The sequence below is a fragment of the Genypterus blacodes genome, unplaced genomic scaffold (assembly GCF_046128005.1).
Source record: "Genypterus blacodes isolate CSIRO-AG114 ecotype Tasmania unplaced genomic scaffold, CSIRO-AGI_Gbla_v1 ptg000015l_1, whole genome shotgun sequence".
NCBI classification, from domain to species: Eukaryota; Metazoa; Chordata; class Actinopteri; order Ophidiiformes; family Ophidiidae; genus Genypterus; species Genypterus blacodes.
In genome coordinates this window covers 4,695,258-4,720,075 of record NW_027466829.1, presented here as the reverse complement: position 1 = coordinate 4,720,075, position 24,818 = coordinate 4,695,258, and the positions used below count along the sequence as shown (strand labels likewise).

At 46.0% G+C, this 24,818-nt stretch overlaps 1 protein-coding gene across 1 annotated transcript in view; it reads left to right on the top strand.

The window, feature by feature from the left end:
- Positions 1-24,818, top strand: part of tln2b (talin 2b) — a 66,980-nt gene that overhangs the window by 4,325 nt on the left and 37,837 nt on the right. Inside the window, exons 2-6 of the mRNA XM_076140660.1 lie at positions 22,545-22,718; positions 22,794-22,891; positions 23,000-23,129; positions 23,780-23,935; positions 24,284-24,426. Of these exons, the coding sequence (XP_075996775.1) occupies positions 22,583-22,718; positions 22,794-22,891; positions 23,000-23,129; positions 23,780-23,935; positions 24,284-24,426 (663 nt within the window). The 5' untranslated portion in view covers positions 22,545-22,582. The remainder of the gene's footprint in view (positions 1-22,544; positions 22,719-22,793; positions 22,892-22,999; positions 23,130-23,779; positions 23,936-24,283; positions 24,427-24,818) is intronic.

Here is a 24,818-nt window from a genome sequence, read left to right as displayed (position 1 = left end):
GCCAGTGATGCTTAAGCAGGGCTAAGAAGTAGGTCAGTGGATGCTGGCGTGGTGGGATGCAGGTCGGGTGCTGCCTGCTCGTCAGTGGGTCAGATGAGATGCCGCTTGACGACAGCTTCCACGTCAGGGCCACACACAGGACACGGCGCCCCTCAGGGTGACGCTCTGACACATTTCCTCGTAGCCGCAGCTTTCATTCGGACATTTTTACACCTTTGTCATTGCAAACTTCCGCACTAGAGTTGGACGATTCGCTTCATTGGATTTTTAGAATTTGGTTCGTTTCACATCGCAGCAAAGAAAAAGCACCAAACTGTGACTGTGGTGTATTGACGCGGATGTTGGCTGATTGGTTCTGAAATCTGCCGGGGTTACGGCGCCGCGCTCTGTCAATCATTCTTCATTCATTCATTCATCTCCCATAATGTTTCCTCAAGTTCTTTGCGTTGGAATGTTTCTGATCCTCTTATAGCTTTACAACCAGCTGACCATGATATAGCATTTGTTCCAATTGTTGTACTTGTTGTAACTGTAGTACTTTCTCCCTCATAGGGGCTAGTTTGACTGTTGTACATTTCCCGTTCACAATATCCATTCTCACCTGCGATCCAATGAGCCGGCGTTCACTTGGAAGCAATTTTGGTTCACTTTTATGTCGTGCAATGGGAGTGCGAGCGCAGCATTCATACCTGTCCAAACTGCAGAAAACATTCTGTGGGTGTACAGTACGTGTGAAAACGGCCTCAAGAAAAGACTCGCTCCCTTTAGCAGCTGGTAGCAGCTCCCTGTTTGTCAGTCGGGGTGCAATTAACACTAGGTTCATCTTGAAAGGTGTTACAGCTGCAGACGCACACAGAGGTGTTTGAGGATGAAGATAAACAGCTTTTTAGAATCTGTTCTTGGTATCACAGAAGAACATGTGAGCGGTCAGGACTGTGACCTACTGCCTGGGGAAAACCGATTCCCTAAGGTCCAGATCATGTGATGTATGTCATGTGCTATATGCTGCTCTCATTTGAAAAGGGGAGAGGTTGAAGAGAGTAACTAAGGCTTCTTAGTATCTGACATGTCTGCCCTGCTTTTCCAATGGACAGTGTGACACTCTGTTTTTGTAGTTATGCAATACATTTGAGCCCAGAAGGAGCGACTGAACAAAACAGGTTATTTTCCCTCTATTCTTAGAGTGCAAACCACCGCCGTGTCCACAGTTTATCACTTGCTAGACCTTGTGCTGTGTTAATGGCTGTTTGTGCCCAGTGAAGTGAATTGTCACCTTTGTTGTAACATTGTTTTTTCACAGCGTTTTAAGTAGATCTACTGCCTGAAACTGTCTCTTTATGCACAGCTTTGTTTCAAATGTAACTTTGATGGCTGAGCGTTTGCGTTTCCAGCATAATCCACAAAATCTAACAGCTCCATGGAACGCATTCATAACACAAAGCATCAGTGGAAGCCATTATTTGTGTTTGCTCTGGCTCATCTCAGGTCAGAGAGAGTTAGAGGCTTCATCTGGAAGGTTCTGATTGTTTTGGCCGCTCCATCAGCATGCTGGAAGTGGTTTTCAGTGGCAGGGGCTCTCCCAGGACGCGACAGCGAGCCAGAGGTCAATGACAGTGAGGTCGAGGTCCTAGGGATCCAGCCACTCGCCATCGATCCGCATTAATGATACATCACAGCCAAATCAGGCTGAGCGCTTGGAGTCCTGCACCATGACATCATTAACATATTCTGTACACTTATGACACTATTGTTTACCAGTAGAGATAAGTCTAAGTATCTGTGATACATGCGGGGCTTAATAGACTTTGGGACAGGGGGAGCAAAGGAGAGGCAAGATGGACAAAGTAAACAAAACAATATTGCTGTTGAGCGGCTCCATTGATCTCGTTTAGCGAGAATTGACAAGCCATTGCTCTCACACAAAGGTTAATTGAAGCTCTTTGTGTGTAGCGGCTATCAGTGGCTTTTTGTGACTGCCTGGTGCAGTGGACTCTTCTGTCTGAAGAGCAACGCGGAAATTACTGCCATCCACTGCTGTGATCCTCTGCAGGCTGCTGGGGCTGCTGACTGAGCAACAACTCTGTCTCTCTCTCCCTCCCCACTCCCTCTCTCTATCTCCCTCTCTCTATCTCCCTCTCTCTCTCTCTCCCTCTCTCTCTCCGCTCATGGCTATGTCTTGTCAGCACCTTGAATCTCAAACAAGAACCGGACTGCTGTTACAGACTGTCCAAAATGATTTCATATTGGCCCGGCAGAAGTGCGTTTAGCAGCTGGAAGCTGTACTATATAAGTGATTGTGTTACTTCAGCCACATATATTCAGCTCATCAGCAGTGCGGTGACCTTGTGAGGAGGGCAGAGGGCCTCTCTGGTTACCCGGAGTGGGAGGTAATATCTAGGATTACATTGGTTGCTCTGTTTTTGGAGATGGCATGATAAAGATGAGTCAGGGGTGTATGACATGATTTGTAGTGGTCCTCTACTCTTTATAAACCTTTTTTGTGCAGCGACTATTTTGAACTTGGTTCATATCAAGGGTGAGAAAGTGCACCTGTTTAGAACTAGAAATCATTAGTCAAGCTAATTGATTTCTTCAGTCAATCCCGTCATTATATAGGAGCTGACTGCAACCCTATTGCAGTATTTCTTTTTCTACAACCTTAACTACACATTCATCCATTATCCCTACACCCTCCGTCTGTTCAGGGTCGGGAGGCGGGGCTGCAGCGTATCCCAGCAGGCATTGGGAGAGAGGCAGGGTACACCCACAGTATCACAGGGCTAACACACAGAGACAGACAACTCAATCACACTCCCATTCACACCAACAGGCAATTTAGAGAATCCACTTCGCTTAAGTGGGTGTGAGGAAACTAGAACAAACCCACACAGACACAGGGAAACTCCAGACAATAGGCCCAAATTGGTCCGAGCTTGATCCTACCTTCTTGCTGTGAGGTTTTAGTTCCCTAACTTCAACCGTATTTCATTCAAGGATTTGCAATAATGTCAAAAATGTTATTGAACATCATCTGAGGATTGCAGAATTGTGGGTTTCCTCCTTATGTTTCCTAACAATCCTAACTGATGTCTGGGATTCATTTCAAACAGGTCACTGTGGGTGAAAGGTCAGCAGGCCATTGGAACAGAATCCTCAGCAAAGGAGAAGGAGATTTCAAATTGAGTCACAAATTAATTATACAAGATCCCAGTGTTTGTACTGTAACCTTATTGTCGGTGCGCCGTTCGTTGCTTCCACAGCAGAACGAGAGCTGCAGATAAATGTTGCCTCTCGACAGAACATGCTTTGCCTGGCAAATCAGAACCGATGAGCTGATTGAGTTTGTGCTCAATTTCCTGTAACTGTCAGCAACGGCTAAAGCCACAGAGAAGCTGACTTCATCCTAAATAACATTCTAAATTAATCTCTTGTCTCTGTCTCTCTGCGTCTTTTGTTACTGATGCTCGCAGGCCCGGCTGCGGCTGCAATAATCCACGCTGGGTTAGCCTGACATGTTCCGGGGATATGATTCCAGCCTTTATCTCCGGGGGAATATATCTGGGATCTTGTGCCATTCCCTGTGTCATTACTCAGGAAAGCGGTGGGATAACAGCGGCAGCAACAAACAAATGCTGACTTATTAATGTTGAGCCCCGTTTCATTGCTTCATCTGAACGCTAGCGAGGAGGAGAGAAAGAGACTCTGGCCGTTAGAGGTACCGGTCCTGTCAACAGGGCTAGCCATTATTCCATGTGTACATTAACCCGTCATTGTTATCCCTCCATTATGTTCTCTGGTTTCATCCCTGAGGCCGTGCTGTTGTGACAGTGGTTGAACCTGCTGCTACGTACAGTAGAGGAGTTAGTCATCGGCGTATTGGTGATTTCATGGAAGCATCAAGTCTCCGAGCTGAGGCCGTCAAAGTCAGTGCGCTGTTAAAATAAGTGATATCATAGAGTTCTGTTGATGCCGTATGCATTACAGTGCAGAATGGAGGGACTGTGTGCTTTGTAAGATGAGACATTATCTCAGAAATGCCCTTAAAAGGACATTTGCTACGTACCTCAACACAAATGTGCACTTAGCGATGTTGTGTATGACTTTACGGACTGCTTACAGTTCTTTATAGAATTAGAATTCCGACGTTTTGCCGATGCATCTGACCTTTAACCTCTAGGGAAAATGTTACCTGCAGTGGAAACGAGATACATTAGGATGGTGGAAGTTTTACTACAGGATTCATAATAGTTAGAATGTTGCATGTATTAACCTGAGCAGCTCATCAGATTATATAAGGAGGTTTAAATGTAATAACATTCCTTAGGGAGTAGATTCATTCTGCTTAATCTGGACTAGACTGGCTGCAGTGCTGCTGGCACTTAAGTGATTTTCTTAATATCTCCATAAATCACTAATGTGTTACAAATGACCGGCTACTTAAAAATGACAAAGGACAAAGTGTTTCCTTTAAGTGCTTTAGACACAGGCTAAGGGGGTTCACTGTTGATTTTGATTGTTGAAGATACTGTCGTTTAGCACCTCATTGGTCTGCATGTGAGGTTGACTGATCTTCCTCACAAGCTCAATAGCTCGTCTAACGTCTCTTTGCAATAAGAGGATTTTTTAAAGGAGGTGTCTCATTTTAGAGCATGAAATTGTTCAGCATTCAGTTTTCCTTTTAAATATGCAGCATATCACACAATGTCTGTTAAACCTGCATCAGTAAATGTGGAGTGGATCAAAATGCAGTTGTTTACACTGTTGACATCGTTACTAGAAGCCTCCTGTCCGATAAGAAACACAGAATTTCATCAAGGCGACAAAGCAACAGCAAGATCTAGGAGATGCAGACTCGTACTTTTTCCCTAACTCAAACAGAGATGCTGCGTGCAACTTCAAATTGATACGGTGTTAATTTCTTATCGCCACTGCCATCTGCTCAGTTCACTGTGTGGCAGCTGTTAGCTTCGCCCTCTGTCGATTCTTCAGTTTCCACAGACAGATGATTGATGGACCTTCAGCCAATAGTAGATGGTTGCTTATCCACATGGGACGTGCCACCTCTGCCTCGTCTATACCCAGGAGAGGAGCCTCTCTCTCTCCCGCCAGGCTGGCTGCGATGGTGTTGCGTTACACGGCCAGGTGTGTGAGCTAGCCCGGGGTCACAGGTCACACTAATGCTTATCACCAGTGTTGTGTCTAAACACTATAATCCACACTAATACTTTGCACCAATATGAACATACTTACGACTGTGTGCACACGGGGAACAGATTTGCACGCCGACTTAATTGCCGATTAGATGCGACATGACAATTTAAAAGCAAGACGGCAAACTAAATTACCATGCTAAGTGTGTGTATGAATTTATCCTCCCAGAGACAACCGAGACATCAACATATTAATAATCTGAGGTGCCGGCGCCATGTTTTCCATCTGTGAGCGGCTCCTCGCTTTCCCCTCTCCTTTGCATTGATCATGGGTACAATGGCGTCTATCACGACCACGCTGAAAAAACAACCAAACTAAAAACATATTTAGTAAAAAAAAGGAGCGGTTGAAGGTACGATTGTGCTCCGGACTGCCGCGTCTCCCTTTGACGCCGGCTGATCTGCAGCTTTGTGCCTCTGGTAATTTTTCATTTCCTCTGATTTGTTTCTGGGCTCCTCATTCATTATCGATGCTTTGTGCCCTTTTCATAATCCAAAATCAAATGTAGCGCTGGCACATGCAGGATTATTGATGCAGTTATTTAATGACTGTCAGGATCCCTGGCATTTCTGTGTGATCTACTGGCCCGCCTGTGACGAGCTCATACCGGGCAACGTGGACTATATTTACAGTTTGATTTGATTTCTCCGCGCCGGGGAAAGGCTGTCATAAATTAGAGGAATCGGGTGTAGCGAGGCACTGTGGAGCTTTATAAAGCCGGGGTTGCAAACAGACAGCGGAGGAGGCGGCGGCAGCGCTCTGAAAGGACGATCTATATGCAACTTCTGTGGGAGACAGCATCCGAGACACACACGGCACACACAGGCTCTGAGGCGCTGCTCAGAATGTGGCTGGTTTGTCATGTAAGGCTGCTCACTCTGCCGTCTGTCTCATTGAGCCGATTGGGTTTTTCATGATAGCTGAGGGTATTTTAGGGGGGAAGCTTTTGAAACCGCTCGCTCGTTGCTGGAGTGGAGATGCACGGGTTTGTATTTATCCCTGCCAGTCTTTTCAGCGAGTGAGGCTATGTTTAATGCACACCAACAGCACTAATGATGTGCTGCCAATATTCTGTGCATACACCAGGCCTGCCTGCACAGCCGATGTATCTCATGGAAATGGATCTATCTGCTCCCCTTTGGTGTAGAACTGTGGGACTAATTCAATTACACATCCCCCTCCATACTGCTCTCAGTCCCATGGGAAGGCACAACTAATCATTTACAATCTCTGTTTTCCAGAATAGGGGAGGGGGGCCGTGGGGGCATATCAATGGTTCCCCTATGAGAAAGCCACTGCACGGCCTCTGTCCTTCCATTTTCCACAGCATCTCCATAGCTACCGTAGGATTAGATGTCGTCACTCCAGAAGGTTCCTAACCTACTGACCTCTAAAGGCTGAAGCGCGGCCACAGCTGGTGCCCAGATGTACCCTGCAAACACGCGCGGCTCACTAGTAAATGAATTCACTCCTAAGTTTTACAAGAGTCTAATATTTGAAGAACTTGATGAATTATAACAAAGGCCAGGACCTCAATCCGTGCATAGCATAGATAGCATTGGTTTGTTGCGTAATATATATTTTCTATTTTGCTTTGAGTTTTGGTGCAATCACAAACTGAATTACTATCGGGCAATAATTAAGATAATGGAGCCTTTGCAGTAAAGGAGAGGTTTGCTGTAATGCTGGACCTGGCATAAATCCTAAAATCACAGCTTAGCAGTGTGATTAAGGACGTAGCACAGAATAATGGGGGACCCAGTTAAACCCACTTTAATGAACTCCTCCTTGATGTAAAACCTCCCGACAATCATTCATGGTGCAATCTGAGCCCGTAGTATGACATGTTTAGAATGCAGAACACTGAAAAATGCTCTGAACTGATAATGAATTATGGGTAATGTACGTGCTGGTGATTATCGCTGCCCGCAGGTCAGCAACCGGTCGCTATTTGTAGCAATGTGGTAAAGATTTTGTCATCGTTTCATGATTATCAGCCCATGAATTTCAATTACAAGCTTCCAAAATGGATTGTTAGTGCTTGATAGCGTTTCATACAGCACAGCTCTGGATCGAAAGGCTATAAATTGCCACAGCAGTGAAAGTACGAGAGTGTATGGTGCTAACTTTGCCCTCTGTCAAACATTGGTAAAGTTGTGATGAAACACAGGGCGCTAAGGGTCGCCATCATTGCATACTATAAATCCCTCCATCTGTCTGCGGTGCTTTTGTTGTTGGCTCCTTCATAAATCACATTTACCGCTACATCTGTATGCTCCATGCTAATGAAGTAACACCCAGCGAAGAGACACAGGGCTGATTTCATTTCCTGCCTCTGCGGCTGCTCCCTAGACGGCAGCTAGATGGAGATTACACGGCAATGTCATATAAAGGAAGAGATTAAAGAATCTGTGCCCCGCCGAAGCGCCACAGCTGTCTGCTCAGCCTGACAATTAGACGCAGAAGGTTAAGAGAGAGGGGAGATGTGCACTCGGTCGGGCTTCGCCTCCTCTTCTACAGATCTTTGGAGCGTAACTTTTGCCTTGTTAACCTCTGGCGGGTGTGAAGGCTGGAAGTCTCCCCTCCCACGCAGGAGTCTGATGATACTCTCCCCTCGTCGGAGAGCTGCAGCTGGGCTGTCCGGTCAGTCGGAGAGAGAGAAGGGGCACAGTTCTTTGTCTCCCCACGTGTTCGCAGGCCTGCAGAGTACACACATCCAGGCGCCTGCAGCATTCACGCCTATTTTTCTGTCCGAGCACGGAACAAAAATACCACTGTTGCAGAACTGACTTTGGTTTTGACCTCGACAATCCAATATCTGCCCGCTTGGTTCTATGGTGTGATGCCTGCTGTACAATCTTTCCCTCTGTCCTTTATCTCTGCTATTTTAAGATGCCTCTCATGCTCACATCCAGACATGTGAGCCTTAGTGAGTGTGCTAATCTTGGAGTATGTAACGAATATCAATACTGATTCAATCTTTCTGTCTCTTGCATGCATCCACACACACACACACACACACACACACACAAACACATAAATATGCCTCATCCATTTTATGTCCTCATGGCTTTAAATCTTTTCTCCTTGGGTTTATAACTATAACGGGAAGGGTGACATAACCTTAGTGAATCAAGATGCTTGTTACAGCATTGAAAAACAATGAGGCCATTTGAAAGAAAAATATACTATCATTAGATGATGTCATCGTCAAGACATTTCTGGGTTGAAGCGCTGCAGATGTGATGTTTTCTTTTTCAAATGGCTGTATCTAATGAGGAACCGCAGACAGGTGTTTCATACGTCTGTCTGGTGACGCAGGAAGCTGCACCTTACTTACAGCTTCAACCCTCTGAAAGAACCACATAACAGTAAACCCCCTTTCCTTCATCCTTGCCTGTAATGACCCTGAGATGTGAAAGGATGAAGCCTTCTTGTAACTGCAGGTCCTTCGCCTCTGTGCCAATATTCTGTTTTTAGATTGCAGTGAAAGGTTGCGTCACAATCCTGTAAACTCCTCCTGCCTTAAATCTGACTGGAAATGACACAAGCTGTCCAAACACAGATTAAATAACTCTCCTACATGCTTTCATGTTTTTGAGATGTCTTCCAGTCTGGAATAATGGAACCTAGAGCCTAGAGTCTGCTTAGGGACAACAGGAATTTATGACCTCCATTGGGTGCTGGAAGGCCACATGACTGTGGGTGTAACTATCAGACGGTGTCTCGCAGACAGCAGCAATCACAGCCGTGGCTCATTTGCATACTGTCAACACAAACCCAAAACAGCTTAAAATGATAGACCGAGGCTGGAAACGTGAGTTTGTTTGGATTCTTTTATCAACAAACTTCACAAACTCTATTTTCAGACCAAAAGGAACGACACTAACCTGCTAATATAGAAGAAGCTACGGGTCCTTTAAGGCAACTTTTCAGGTTTCAGGCAGTTGCTGCTGCAGAAGTGAGAGTTGAGTAAAAAACAATATGTTCTCTTTGTTGCTGCTTCTCCTGAGTGCTTTGTCAGCCATTCAGTGAACACAAGCGAAGGTTTGGGGAAGCAAAATGAAGGTTAAGGAGAGAGTAGCAAATGTAGAAGTGTAGTCTTATTAATTGCTGAGTTGATTGGCCCCCAAGAGGAAAAACTGGGACGAGCTTCTATCGTCCAGATGTTGTTCGGAGCAGATCAAGGAGCCGCTCGTTGAAACGCAGCCATTCACGAGGACATTAACTGATACGAGAATAAATAGGGAGAAGAAGGCCGCAGATAACAGATGCTGAGATGAGGCGGGCGATTATCTCTCTGCCGTCTGCGGTGTGTTGAAGCTTTATTATCCTTCATATTACTTTTCTTACTTCTCTGTTTTGGTCTTTGCTCAACATTCACAATTGACATTTTCTGCTGAGTAAATTGCCAGAAAATGTCGATGCTCGATAAGACGCTTGTTTTTGTTGCGTGTGTAATGTTTGTGTAGCTGTGCGTGTTTAGTATAGATTTGGGAATGTAAGCTAGCTGTTAAAGTTGTCCGCACGCTCACAAGTAACTAATTATAAGCCTGTGTGAGCATTAATGAGTAATCTGTTCAGCTGAGGGGACATTTAGGTTGCATTGCTACGGGCAGAAATCAGGAGCACATGATGAGAAGCTTCCATGAAAGAGAGCTTTGTAATCATCAAAGTCACATTTGTTTGTATGAAGCGTTTAGAGCTTAAGGCTTGAGGTTAAAGACAAACAAGCATGTACAAATATACTAAAGAATGAAGTTGCGTGAAGGTTTTTGTCGAGCCTTTCCAACAAAGTCTTCTCCTACGTGTGTGCGCACAACAATAGCAGTACACAGCACACTGTCAAACACAAAGCCGTGGCAATTGTGTGAGATTTCCCTTTAATGCTCCGCGTCACCTACAGCGTGAAGAGAGGGCGGCATTCTCAGAAAAAAATTGCTTCTCGCACACAAGTGATAACATTCTTTTCTCGAATTCCATTTCTCTGGCGCGCGGCACAACACAACACAACACAAGGTTTCCAGGCATTTTCATAACGCGGCGACATCTGCAGCATGGAGTAAATGAGCCTTTACTGCGGACAAAGCAAACAGATTAGCCCGACAATTGTGGTAAATTGGTTGTATAATTGAACGTTGTCTCCTCTCTTTGCTAAAAAAAGGATTGCAGCTACAGACCGCACAGTGGCAAGCTTATTATCAAAATATGAAATAGAGATGCTGTGCCACTTTGATGTTCAAGGAATTAGGCCTGAACTGAGCCAATACAGAAAAAAGTACCTTTGGCTTTGCAGCAAAGCTTCACAAACTTCAAGATGCAGGAGTCTCATCCTGGCCCCAGACTCACACCAGCACCAGAACCCTAAATGGAGAGTGTTTATCAGGCTGCTATGACACAACAGAAACCTGGGGAAGGGGGGTGATGTAACCAAATGAGATTTATCCAATAAAAAATTCCAAGCGGAGCCCCATCTTCTCCTGAAAGCCTCTATCAGGACATTCCCTGGTTTATAGGCTGTATCGCTCCGTACCGACTGGGCTCTGGTCCCATACATTATCAAGCCATCACTTTTACTCCTTTAAAAAAAAAAACAGGGTCTTGGGAGTAATGGAACATGTCTTCCTCTACAGCCCATCTTAAATTGTCCATGAGAGGATTGACGGAGTGCAAATTACTGCAGATGCACAGATCTTCCATCACCTCGGTGTCAACTCGCAATTTGGGTGGATTTGAAGGAACGCAACCGTAATTACAATCATCTTGTCCCTCACCAGACTCTGCGTCTGTGACTGGCAGGGCAGCCAATAAGCATAATTATATTCCGGTGGCAGGGAGGAGAAGCGCTCCTGCTCCCGGTGGACGCCAGGCGCTGAAGGTCGTGTGCTTCTTGTGAATTTCTCGCTCCATATTGTAGGTACAATAATGAGTGTGTGTGTGTGTGTGTGTGTGTGTGTAGGGCACCTCCACTCTACAGCAGACATTTACATTTACCTTAACTGCTACTTACTTTTGAAAATGTGTTGTGTTTCTTCCTCCTGGTTTCTGCTGAGACGGCGCGTTTTAAATATTAAATCGTCCACAGGCTTGAATTGAAAGCACTTTAATTTATTCTGCCTTATTTGCCTGCGATCCTCATTTCCAAAGCAAAAGTAAGGAAAATCTGTTTTAAAATGGAAATTGTAAAATGTATTTATAAATGTGTTTTGATATGTTTGCTCATCTTAATTTAGCCGCATGTATCAGTAAGAGGCCCGTTTAACTCCAGATAACACACACACACACTCTTTCTTGATTGGAGCAAGGGGTCCTGCATGAGCCCGACAGGACGTACATGTCCCCGTATCTACACATGATCTAAACCCGATCTATGAATCTCAGCGTATTCAAACCGTCTCTTCACTTGTCGGCGCTCAACTTGCCGGCTTTGTTGTTGTTGACAAAGTGGCAGGAGGCCAGAGCCGTTACCATCAATCAGTGCGGTGCCACATCCAGCCGGGGTAGCCGGTGATATATATGCACAGTATGCAGATGCGGAGTCAGGGGCTGAGTGTGTCATCATGATTTAAGGTGGACTCGTCTGGATTTATAGGTTCCTCATCAGTTTGTGAGAGATAGCAGGAGCCGTGCTGTGCTGCTAACTTTGGGCTGTAAATCACAACAATACTGTTTACTGGTACTTACTTTTACACTCGCAATAAGTTACAGAAGGCTTCTTTAAAGTCCTTTAATGTTTCCCCCTATAGTATTTCTTTATTTCTGTGTTTTTGATCATTTCCTGTAAGTTACTCCATAAACCTGCTTCACTTTACAACACATAGCAATTTCCTGTTCTGACCCATTGCCCCCTAATGACTTCCCTTTGTGCACGACCGCCAGCGACGCTCTGCCAGTGAGTTTGTGTGCGTCTGCATTAGAGGCTGTGCATTGGACGCAGCTGAGCTCTAAGCTCATTACAGTAATCAGGTTAAGAGTTAAAGACTGGGGTACAGGGAGCGCTCGGCCTGCGGCTCGTCTCCTCTGGACTTCCCCCGGTGAGACAGAGACGCTCGCACAAGCCGAGCTGCTGGGACGAGCCGGCTCCTAATGATCGCCTCTCGCTGCTTCTGTTTGTATGCGACTCGCACTGGGGTACTCAGCGGCGACTGTGCTGCCATTATTGCCGGCGTGTAATAGTCAAGATTGCAGAATTCCTTGCTGGGCTGCAGATTGTTTTCTTAGCACCGCCTGTATTCTTACTTATGGTGGATGAAGCTCAAATCCGGCTTTTGTGCGATTTCTGCTTCATTTTTGTACGCAGGCGATTTGTAAAAATGTCCATTCCTGTTAGGTATGGATGTGTGTGTGTGTTTGGGGGGGTGGGCCCTTAATGTTTCTGTTTTTGCTGAGTCAGACAAAAAGCGATGAAGCAGCAGTAATGATGTTGTCGGCCTTTCACCGTCTTGTCCTTCCTGCTCTTGTGTTATTTTATATTATCAGCTGTTAAATATTTACTGAGACCACTTAATTCTCAGCCTTTTTAATCAGTCTGGTGGTCAGAAATCGTACAACAGAAATCTGCTGTAGCCACGAGGACCAAACCTCTAAAAACTACTGAGTCATGAGAACCAATTTCAGAGCTCTTTGTCATTTTGTGGAAATAGCAGCGCGCAGCAAAAGGCCTCTGGAGCTGACAGAAGCCACCTGACCTGGGAATTGCCCGAAAAACCAAGGTTGCTATGGAAACCGGCAGATGTAGAGCATGAAATAGTGAGGCCTGTGAGTGTCGGGGCTACGGCGTCCTCTCCCCAACGTTACGATTCTTTATCTGCACCCCTCGGCTCCAGCTGCAGGACGTCTCCACAGGGGCTTTGCTTTCGTCTCCCCTGTGGTCCTACAGGGGGGAGGGTGTGTGTGTGGGGGGGTTGTAATGCTTCTCCTCAGCTGACCTTGTCCACCCAATGCAAAGGATCTCCATGCTGAGTGGAGCGTGGGCGGCTGGGTGGAGGAGTCGACCAGTTGTTTACTCGACGACTTACGCGAGGGATGTTTGTTTCTGCTAACTAGAAACACCTGGACGCTGTCGAAACACTGAGAATCCACTGAGGAGAGAGGAGGAAAAACACTCCTAAAAGATATGGAAATGACGTTCAGCTGCATCCCAGACAATTCAATCAACCTCCACTACTTGAGGGAAAGCAGGAATTACCAGATAGCCTGCGATTATGCTGTTATGGCCCAACCAGGAGGCTATTTAATTTAATTTAGCTTTGCTCTGTTTGGACCTCCGATCTCTCATGAAGGAGGATTTCTTCAAAAAGCTCATTTTTTTCTCCACGGCGTCATTGAATAACTGTTATTCAAAACAGCTGGAACAAAAGCAGCTCTCAATGCTCAGCTGTCATTTTCTCCAGCCATTGTCACAAAAGAGTCGCAGTCGAGTTCTTCTGCCTCTTTATTTAATTAACAATTGTTCCTTTTAAAGCCTTCGCACTCCTTTTCTCTGCCGCTTTTAAAGTTCATCTCGTCGGCTAACTCACCTGGGCATTGCAGCGAGTTTTACACTCCAGCTCTGTAGATCCTGTCCACATCTGGCACAAAGGCATCGGCTGGGAGAGAACGTTGTGAAGTGTGTGATATTTGTCCCAGGGAAAATTGTTGTCTGTGCCTTTTCCAGCCAGTTTAAACATTTTGACTCTCCAGTGCTTTTAGTCCTCGCTGAGAGAAAAACAAAGCTGGGAGGATACACACAATGATACTGTGTTTGGACTGGGCTCCCCCTGTTAACCGGGTAATGGAGTCCTTGGTTTGCGTTGGCCCCGGCACAGTTTGCTTTCACCTTTGGTTGTCCACTTTTCAGCCGCTGTCCGCTCGTTAATCTCCTCGTGAGGAAACGCACTCTCAGAAATCTCTGTTTGGTTAATTGAGTGGCGTTGCTTTAGTGCTTCCCTCATACGTTCTGCTCTGTCGTCTCCTCTTTCAGGCCCTTTTTTAAGATGGAATCTTGCTCTGGGAACATTTGGATCAAAGCATCAGTGGTAGATGTCACAGGCAGGTTGGCGCTGTCACGCTGTAATGTTACATTATTATGCCTCAAACTTCAGTGAAGCACCCAAAACTGAAGTGACTCTTACAGCAAAGCTCTGTTCACTTACAGACTCGCTCCATCAAAGTGAATCAAACTCAATCCCTCTTTCTCTACGGAGCGTTTCTTTACGCTGTGACAGGATCGCTGAGGGGGCTTTCGAAAGTAACCGGGACCTTTTTGCCGCCGCTGTCGCTGTCGCCGCTCCCTCCGACCTCGACCGCCCGACATTTAAAAGCTGACGTCACCTGTAAGTTCTCATATCGCTGCCGAGGGGGCAAAGTTCACAGAGACGACCCCGGGACCGGCCGCTGCTACCTTATATGTCCAGGAAAATAGGTGGGCACAGCAGCCGCCATGGCAACTGTGGGCAGAGTCACTGATGTGGAAACAATAAGCCGACAACATGGCCTCTCCCTGAACCGCTCTAATACAACAACACTGCTCCACTCGGCATGAACCAGGGAGGATTTAACGCTTGTAAAGATACTCTGAGACAGTGCTACATCACCCTGTAGGCTAACTGACACCACACACACACACGCTCACATAAACAAATAGAATAGAAACCCAAAGCGACTGCCCTCCTCGATTTAACAAATAAATCAGCTTTTTCATGTTTATTCTTTGCTAATTGCTGTGATTTACCAGCTCAGTGATTTTCTGCCTTTTTTCGTGCCGGGGGTCTTCCTCTACAGCACACTGGAGGATGGAACACGCTGATAGAGAGAGAGAGAGGAAGGGGAGAGAGAGAGAGAGTCCATTACACTTTGGAGTTAAGCCAGTGTGTGTTCCATTCGGCTGCTCCTCGTACTGTAATCAGCATGCGAGTGGTGGGAGGCAGTCAGCTGCTGAGGTATGAGGGGCTTCAGCGCCGTGCAGCCTGAGCAGACAGGAGATTGGAGTCAGCTGATTTACAGGACGCGCGACAATCCAGGCACAATATACTGAACTGTATGTGGGAGCCAGAGGTGTGAGCTTAGACACACACACACACACACTCACACACTCACAGCTCCCTGCAGGATGAGCCGTCTCTTATGCTTGTTGGTTATGATTAAAGTTGCGTGTTTGGGCTTCAGGCTCATTCCTGGACATTTAGTTTTCCTTGTATAAGCTACGATCTCAGACATTGAATCTTGTGACTCGTGACTTCTTCTACTGTCAGTATCCGCTGTGCTGTGCTGTGCTGTTCATTTTGCCCATTTTCTGCTTTATAACTAATCGCCATTCTATGTGGCGTATGCATGTTCTCCCTGCCTCTGCGTGGGTTTCCTCCCACCCCCAAAGTCCTGCAGGTTAGCTGAATTCCAAACTCTAAATTGCCTGTAGATGTCAATGCGTTTGTGTCTATCAGTGTGTGTGTGTGTGTGTCAGCCCTTGTGATGGACTAATGACCTGCCCAGGCTGTGACACGATGCTGAACCAAGATAAGTGGGTGTAGGAAAACGGGACGTAAGGATGATTTCATGAGCATTGGCAGTCATTTACTTTACATCTGTTCAGATTGGTTAAGTTTCAGCGCCCTTTTATGTATAGTCTCCCACTAATTGCCGGCAAATTACATCTGTGGACGGGTGGTGCTGCCTCTCTGTCTCCCTGTGGGTGCCTGTCTATATTTGATAACGCAGCTTTTGAGTTATGTCATACTGTGAGGCCTGCACACACACGCACACACACACACACACACACACACACACACGACCACAGCAGAGGAGTAGACACACTATCTTAATTGCCGCATCTCTCCCTGTAGGTTTCCACAAGAGCACCGGATTGTATACTTCTTAATTTGATTGCATCTTTGACAGTCATCGCTCCAACTTTAAACACTGTTTCGGGGTCAGTTGTGTGTGTTGTGTCGGGTAACTTGCGAGCGCCGCCGCCGCCGCCACAGAGAAGACTAATGAGAAAAGTCCAGTTTTGTCAGCAGCAGTCACCGATCTGTCCTTGGGGATGTACGGTATATTAATATGCTGGGTGCTGTTTGTGTTTGTGACTTCAAACTCCCAGACGGGGCTCTCCTCCTCCTCCTCCTCCTCCTCCTCCTCCTCCTCCTCGCCCGTTAATCAGTCTGCCGTTATCCAGGGGAGGAACTGATGTGATTGGATATTATTGACGCTCGGGCCGACTCCACCTGCTGATACATCCCGCTCTGCTCCAATCTGCTCCACATCCTGGCTGTCAGATGCAATCCGGGTGCCTTTGCTCTCAAAAACTGCAGTAATGATTTTGTCGCACCTATGAGCGTTTAGTCACAGGTACTTCCAGGCTGGAGGCTCCTGGATTGGCTGGTGCCTTGTAACCCCAATGCACTGTGATCGCTCTGCCTCTCTTGTCAAGTAGATGCGCATACATGCACCTAAACCACTTTGATGCAGATGTGCATAATGCAGCTAAATGTCAACGCAGAGTTTATGCTGTGTAATTGTTGCAATAGCAGAGAGGGATAATTGTCCGACGGCGTTTCTGCATGTTTAGACCATTTGGGGTTAAAACCTTCCATATGGCACGTAAACGCAGAGAACTGTACATTACAGGCTAACCTGTGTGGATGATGTAATTGAAGCCACTTGACAAACACCTGCTCATTATTCTTATTCAATCATAAACACAGTAATAACATGGCAAAGGTTCTCTGGGGCATGAGATAAACGAGTGAAAGGATGCAGAGGAAATGAGGCGTTATGGTAATATAGACCTATGTAAACACCTTCTATAGTTAGTGTTATATAACAGAAATAGATTATTTTTATTGAGGCAACTTCCTGTCACCTTTGTATAAACAACCACGAACCAAAGTGTGCACTCTGATTGTGTCTTCTCTTATTACAGTGGAGAAGCAGAAGGTTTGGCTGCAGATGTGCTCACTTTAGTTGGAAGCGTTTCCTTTCTTTCCCCCTCCTAGTCAGTCAGTAACCAGACGGTTGTGAGGGAGTCGACCAAAATGCTCTGCCCGGGGCTGAGTTCATCCCTCAGAGTATCAGAGGAAACCAAAAGACTTCTTTCCCTGACACTTCTCTGACGTCTTCAGTACAACAACTCCAGTAAGACACAAGGCCCAGACTGACTGCCTGACTGAATGCCTGACTGAATGCCTGGCTCATGGGCTGGCTGCAGCTGCTGGGTGGAGTGCTCCTCCTGCTCCTCCTCCTCCTCAGCAGTTGTTTCTTCCTCCATATGTTAAGAAGCTCATTCGTCACATTTCTAAACGAGATGAAGGACGCTGCAGATTGAGTCTTTCCGTCCGCCGCTGTGCCAATGTGATGTGATGTATTATTCTCTTGGATTTTACGAGTAGCTGGACTTAGTCGGACCTAAACTAATAAATAATATCTTTTAAAAGTAATGTAAATGATGTATAATCCGCCTAGATAATTACTCAACTGGATATTGGAGCACAGTCTGCCTGCATGGCACAAAATGTTCCAGTCATCCACGTCCAAGAATTATGATTGAAGAATTGATATAAATGTCTCTTTGTCTGTGGCAGTTTGTATGAGTAAATGCTTCTGTGGAGAGGAAGCGTATCTGTTTGACAGGAATGGTGCCGCTGGAGGACACTCTTAGCTGGATATTTTTATCACAAGAGGAGCTGCACTTTCTCTTCCTGCGACAAGGGCAAGATTTATGATTTCTGTCAGGTTCCGTAACCTCAAATTGCATTACGACAAAGTGTGCAGCCCCGAGAGCAAAGACTGCGGTCCAAAAAAGGAACGGGCTTATATACCAATGTTACGGAACGGAGAGAGATGGTAGTTTGAAAATCTGAGTACGGCTTTGATGATGATTGGAATCGACAAGTACGGTTTGACAAAGTCTCCATACTGTCACACAGTAATTCTATTATCAAGCAGTTGCTCTGTTCTACAGGTCATGATTGATTAATTTTTAAACTGCGTGGAGGAAATGATAAGGACGGAGGTGACAGCCTCTGACTGATGGTTAATTATATGAAAATGTATTCAGTTAGACCCTAGATTCAGGAAGTCTTCTCTGCAGGGAAATGACCACAAGGACATCTTGATAATAAAACAATATCGCTTCTGAAAGGCTGAGAAATGTGAACATTTGAAATTGGCACATTACTCAGGCCGCCTTTATTAATTTTATATCTAGTAATGAAAATGCGATACTGTGCACCACTGCGATCGTTGACGGTTTTAATTTTGCTCTGTGCGTCTGAGCTCAAAGTGAGACGGCGGCGGCGGCGGCGGCGGCGGCGGCGCTGTGATGAATCTGGCTTTGTCCAAACGGTCGGTTCACAAACACTTCGACCTTCACCTCCCCGCGCAGTAATGACATCGCCCTCACGTTCTTATTAATGCTGCAGACGAGCTGACAGAACGATTACTCTGTGGCCCCGCGCTTCTTAAATTACAGCTCTTTGCCTATTAAATACATAGATTGCTCATAATTTTTTCCGTATACTAAATCAGGTTCGTCTCATCGTCATTACTGAGATGTATTTATGACGGTTGATGAATGTCTGCCTCTTGTGTGCTGTTAAACTCCATTCCCTGCGTTTAGATGCTCAAAATGATACTTGGCAGCGGCTGAATGTAGAAACAAAACACAGAGCTCCATATCTGTTGGAACATACAGCGCCTGGGCCTGGCACGAGATTAACTGAGATCTATTTTACAGTAAGAACTGGGATTGGATGAAAAAGCGAGTACACTTTCCCTCCTCTGGATTGTTTGCCGTTTCTTTTTTTTTCCAGGAAAGTCTTGTTGGTCTCCGGAGACATATTGACATGCAGGAAACTGACCATGCTCTCAGTCAGCCAGGGATAAAAGGCTAATGATGTGCTCAGAGTGTCGGTGCAGGATGTAAAGATGAGAGGAAAGGAGGTGAGGCGGGGAGTGATTTTGAGTAACCTCTGCACACGCGCACACACGCGCGCGCACACACACTTTCATCCTGCTGCCCCCAGCAATCCTGACAACTGCTGATGATGGAATTATTTCCACCCCTCCATTCAGTGCCACTGACTTGCAACATCCTTTAACTAGACGATGATAATAGCCCCGCCAGCCTGCAGATAATGTGCTGGACTAAATGAGGGTTCAATGTATCGGTGCTGCTGCTGGGGAAATACTTTACTGGCCATTTCATTCAGAGCATTGTTGTTTTCACTGTTATTGCACCTTGTTAGACTCTAATTCTCACCTTTTACAGTAATGTACAACACACACGTGCCTTAGATTCCAATATGGCAGTTTCTCCTGCATAATTGTTTGTTGTTGGGAGCTGCAGGGTCGTATTCATTAGACCAGAGACGTTTCTGCTCTCGGCTTTATTTCCAAATGCTATTGGAGCATCCAGAGTCTGAAGTGTTTTGTTTATCGTGGCGTGAGTTCTGTTTCTCTGGTTTCTTTGGTGTAATGATCTGACCTTGAAAATCATGTCGCAGTGTGGGTCGAAAAAATTGCTTTTTGGAGGATCGGCAGTGATGCGATTCATTTCCAACCTTGATGAATCACATCATGTTGCCGACGGCTCTGTCTTTGTTCATTGCCATGTCTTGTTTCATTTTATTAGTATTTTTCCATTTCCGTTTTTCCTATAAACAATTACTCCTGTGTAAAGTATTGTCGGTGTACTGTTGGATCTTTAGTTTCAGTAGGGGAAGTTTGAGTTTCTTCCCCCCTAAAAGATTATTATTTCAGACATTTTTTACATGTTTTCCTTCCAGACATCATAGGGGCAAATGGCAGCATATATATTACACATATATTCTACATATATTTTACATTTTTGCCCCTGTAAACTCAAATAAGGAGCCAGTATAACTGACTGTTATATGATTAACAGTCATGAACAAATAATTAGATTTTCTGAAGGTATTTTCTTCTTATCTAATAAAAAGCCTTTCATTTAATATAAAAATAAACCTCCCGCTGTGCCTTTGCTCTCTCAGTTTAGTCTGACTCAATAAAGGGACCTGAATCTAAACGCTGCTTAACCTGTCGTCTCGCTGCTGTTTAGATCTATTACCTTTTTATTCTGATCGGTTGCGACGCCAATTTTTTGTATTTCAACAAGTTGTGCGTCGTACATGCCCCTGACTCACTCGCTCAGTGAGGTAAATGATTTCCTTGGCTGCTTTCAGGTTGCCCAGTAATTTCTGTTTCCGGAGAGCGACTCGCCCTGACTCGTGTTACACTCTGCATGTTCTACTCCTTTTGTATCCAAATGGCAGGAGAACAGCGTGTAAACACTCGCAGGCATTTACTTTGCTTTTTGATCAAATGAAACCGTTGAAACTGAAGCACCTTGTGGATTGTTGCAACACATCTACAGTCTCATTCTCACACAAAGCCCTCACCGCAGCCTCACAGGCTCTAAACGCCTCGTACTGTTAGACGCGAGGTTCAAACAGAACGACTGGGGGCCTTTGACAGACTGGCACCATTTGAGTTTCCTGTCCAGCTGCCTCCCTGGTTGCGACGCAGCAGACCGGTCCAGTAATCACAGCAGTCCTCGCTGCTCTCAGGCTCTGTGTGTGTGCCGCTGCTGCTGCTGCTGCTGGCATTACAGTCAATCAGGGCTGCATCCTCCCCAGATGGCTCCTCTCATTCCTGGCCTCTATTAAATTGTCCACGTTTAGACTCCCCATCAAGCCGCTCTTTGGCCATTTTGGCATCTTCATATTTAGAAAAGTAAACAAACCTAATTCAATGAAGGAAGCTTTTTTTTGATGAATTTGCGATAAGCGGAGGAGATAGCTTTCAGGTACGACCGTTTTTTGGGTCTGGCCGGTGATGCAGACGGGGCAATAATATGATAGATCCGACAGAAAGAGGCATCAGGGAGCCGTTCCTCATCCATCCACGCTTTAAAGACGAGCTAATGAGGAGTTCCTTGCGTCGGAGTGTTTGCACTACGATCCCGCAGAAACATTTGCTGCTGTAAACTTAGGGATTATGATGATCCTCCTGGGTTTCATCATGGGGCTCTTGCAGTTCGTGTCCGCAGTGACTGACGCTGAGTCACATCAGATTCTGCCGTGACTTGGGTTTCAATGCTGGACATAAATATTACTCACCAAATCGCTCACGTCTCTAATAACCTTGGAGTAAAAGTGAAGATGGATCCAAAGCTAGGTATCCTCTAGGAGCTGCAGCAAACAATACATACAGTTGATCTACACAATTGGTCAGGTTTGCACTCAGTGGGATCATCGGTGCATGTAAACCTGTGTACGCACCCGGGTGGCCTGTCTTGTCAGTTCATGGCGTCAAGCTGTTCTGTGTAGAACAAAGTGCAAGAGCCGGATGACAAAACCACAGTGGGGCTCCTCTGCCAGCTCCGTACAGAGGAGAGCTCACGCGGCGCCATTACCCCCGTCTTCATTGTGCCTGTCTTTGCCACTTTTGTATGAGGAAGAACTCCAGGCAAGCAGAGCGGCGACCGGAGGCAACGCATGGGCACAACAAAGCCGCAGTGGCAGGAGGGCTCGTTCACAACTCCATCATTATAGGTGAAATCCATGTCAGCTCGTCTCTGCCGGGGGCTCAGAGGTTTGCAGATCTGGATCGTGGAAATCTAAAGCTTATATAAATATATATGGGGAACGTGGATATGGAAATGTTAGAACGTAGCAGGCAACAGAGTAGGAAAGTTAATAACTACAGAAAATAGGAGATAGAGAGCTGTTGTGATTATAGACAGCCCAGTGTATTCAGTTGATCTCTCTCCGTGTTCATGCCGGGGTCAAGGTCTCTCTCGCAGATGGAGTTTTCAATGCTTGAACTGATTCACTCTAATTGCAGCGTTGCGACAAAGCGACCGTCGATTTCTGCGAGAATGAAAGCCGGCAGGGCAGCGAGTAATGATGCGTCACCGGAGTGTAATTTTCTTTGTTTTTTGACTTACCTTTCCTCCCAGGGATTAGAGATACGCGCTTTATCCCCCCGCCTGTTCTGCTCAATGACTGCACAGTTTACCTCCGTCCAGCCAATCTATGTCTCTCACTGCTATCAGACAGAAGTTCTCTTGCACAGCGGGGAGGACTGAACAGCTGCCAAAGCAGTCGTACGCCGCTACACACATTCAATTTCACACGTAGAAACGTCCCCGCGGAGATAATTGTGGAGATTTGTTCTGTTCTTAGTGGCGTTTGTATTGTATTGTGCCGTGGAGACTTCAGCTTCCCTCTTGTCACGCATGGCTGTTTTACGAGAGCAGATTTTAATAATGGTCTGTTGAAAACAATAAAAACGTAGCCCATCTATTTCATGGTTCTGTCTCCTGTGTGTTGTAGGTGTGAAGGTCGGTGAGGCCGTGATACGACCCACCAAGATGGTGGCCCTGTCGCTAAAGATCTGCGTGCGCCAGTGCAACGTGGTGAAGACCATGCAGTTTGAACCTTCCACGCCCGTGTACGATGCGTGCAGAATCATCAGAGAAAGGGTCCCTGAAGCCCAGTCGGGACAAGGTACTGTCGCCGTCACTGATCGTTCACAAGCTGCAAAGGTATGGTATGACTTCCTGCTGACTTTGTGTGTTTCAGCCTCAGATTATGGCCTCTTCCTGTCCGACGATGATCCCCGGAAAGGCATCTGGCTCGAGTCGGGCAGAACCTTGGATTATTACATGCTGCGTAACGGGGTAAGGTTATGTCACCTTATGTGGGGTTGTGGTGGTGGAATGTAGATCTGATCTGTTTATGGAAAGCTGTAATAAAAACCCACAAGTGGTTCCTCTCTTGTTTCTCAGGACATCCTGGAGTACAAGAAGAAACAACGGCCGCAGAAGATTAAAATGCTGGACGGCGCTGTCAAAACCATCATGGTGGATGACTCCAAAACGGTGGGCGAGCTGCTGGTCACCATATGCAGTAGAATAGGTAAGTGAGGTTCTCCTGCACGACGGCCAATATGAATCTTCCAAAGCCATCGCCCAGGCTTGAATTATTCATCCTCTTCATTATTTTTAGCACAAGGCGTTTCCTCCTCACTTCATTGAGTACTAAAAGGTTCTATGATGTCGCTGTGTTATTACGAGGTATCAAGTTTGGCATTTGGACGCAGATGCAGCACTTCGGAACATTAACTTATGCTTGATAAATTCCCAATCACATTTTGTTTAGGACTTAATGGGCATGATTTATCAAGCTCAAACAAGCTAGTTTCTAATTAATGGTGGAGCGTTCCTGCGAAGGCCCAAAGTGTGGCGTCTTCTCCTGACTCAGAGTTGGTCCCTTAGCTGTCTGTTTCCATTCTAATGAGCTGCAATTGTGCTCAAACGGTTAAGGGAGCAGAAGGATGTGTGTCTGCAAGATATCGTTGTTTAGAGAAGCTCTTTCTGCTCGGCTTCGTCTGCTGCACTCTCATTTTGGTTCGCCCCGCTCCCTACTCCGCCGTTTCAAAAGACGTAGACGAGACGAGGCAATGCAGCAGCACAGCGCTCTCCTCAGCTAGTTTCTATCGTTGTCATGCCCGTTCTAGAGGCTCCTTTCATCTTCCAATTCCCCTGGATCTCTTGCGCCCCTTTCAGGAATCACCAACTACGAGGAATACTCCCTCATCCAAGAAGTGACAGAGGACAAGAAGGAGGACGGAATGGGGACGCTGAGGAGAGACAGAACTCTGCTGCAGCGAGATGAGAGGAAGATGGAGAAGCTCAAAGCCAAGCTGCACACAGATGACGATTGTGAGTGTGAAGGGGAAGGGGAAGCGCCTGCAGAAGCGTCTCATTTGAAACCCGTTTTCTATTTTTACACTAATAAAGCATAAAAATTTCATGAAATTGAAATGACTATCTTTTGCTCAGAGAACTAAATTAAATCCATACTCAATTTAGCCTGAAAACTAGCTTTCTTCTCTGGAGATATAGACCAAAAGAAACTATTCATACACAGGGAAGATTTTAGTTTTTCGGTAATTAATCGTCTAATTTGATCTTTAAAGACTCTCCAAAGTGTCTGTATAATTTTACTTCTGGTGCCTTCCTCTTGCAGCACCGTTCTGAAGTGAATGTCTATGTATGCTTATTGCACAGTGAACTGGCTGGACCATAGCAGGACATTCCGAGAGCAGGGAGTGGAAGAGAGCGAGACTCTGCTGCTCAGGCGCAAGTTCTTCTATTCGGACCAGAACGTGGACTCGCGAGACCCGGTCCAGCTGAACCTGCTGTATGTTCAGGTAAACCTCTTACAATCACCTGTTTCCGATGAAATAAGGCCAAACAGACCCCCGAGCTGTGACGACACAATCCAAGAACTACACTTAAACTCAAACGTCGCCTATTCGGGCCAGAGAACGAAATACATCGGTTTGGTCTGTGGCTTTTGCAAACAGATGGAAGACATTGTGCGTAGGGTCGGTAAGCACATTGTAGCTTGCATGCAGCTCTCGGTCAGATCTGGACAGACTCTGAAATGTGGTTGGCTCAGATGTGATAGAAACAGGTTTGACTTGGTTCTTGAAACGCCAGCCAATAGCACATTTGTGTCCTATCGTGTGACATTCCTCCATCATTGTGTTGTTAATTCTTTTATCTGTCGCCCCATTGCAAGCAAAAGCTTTCCGCATGC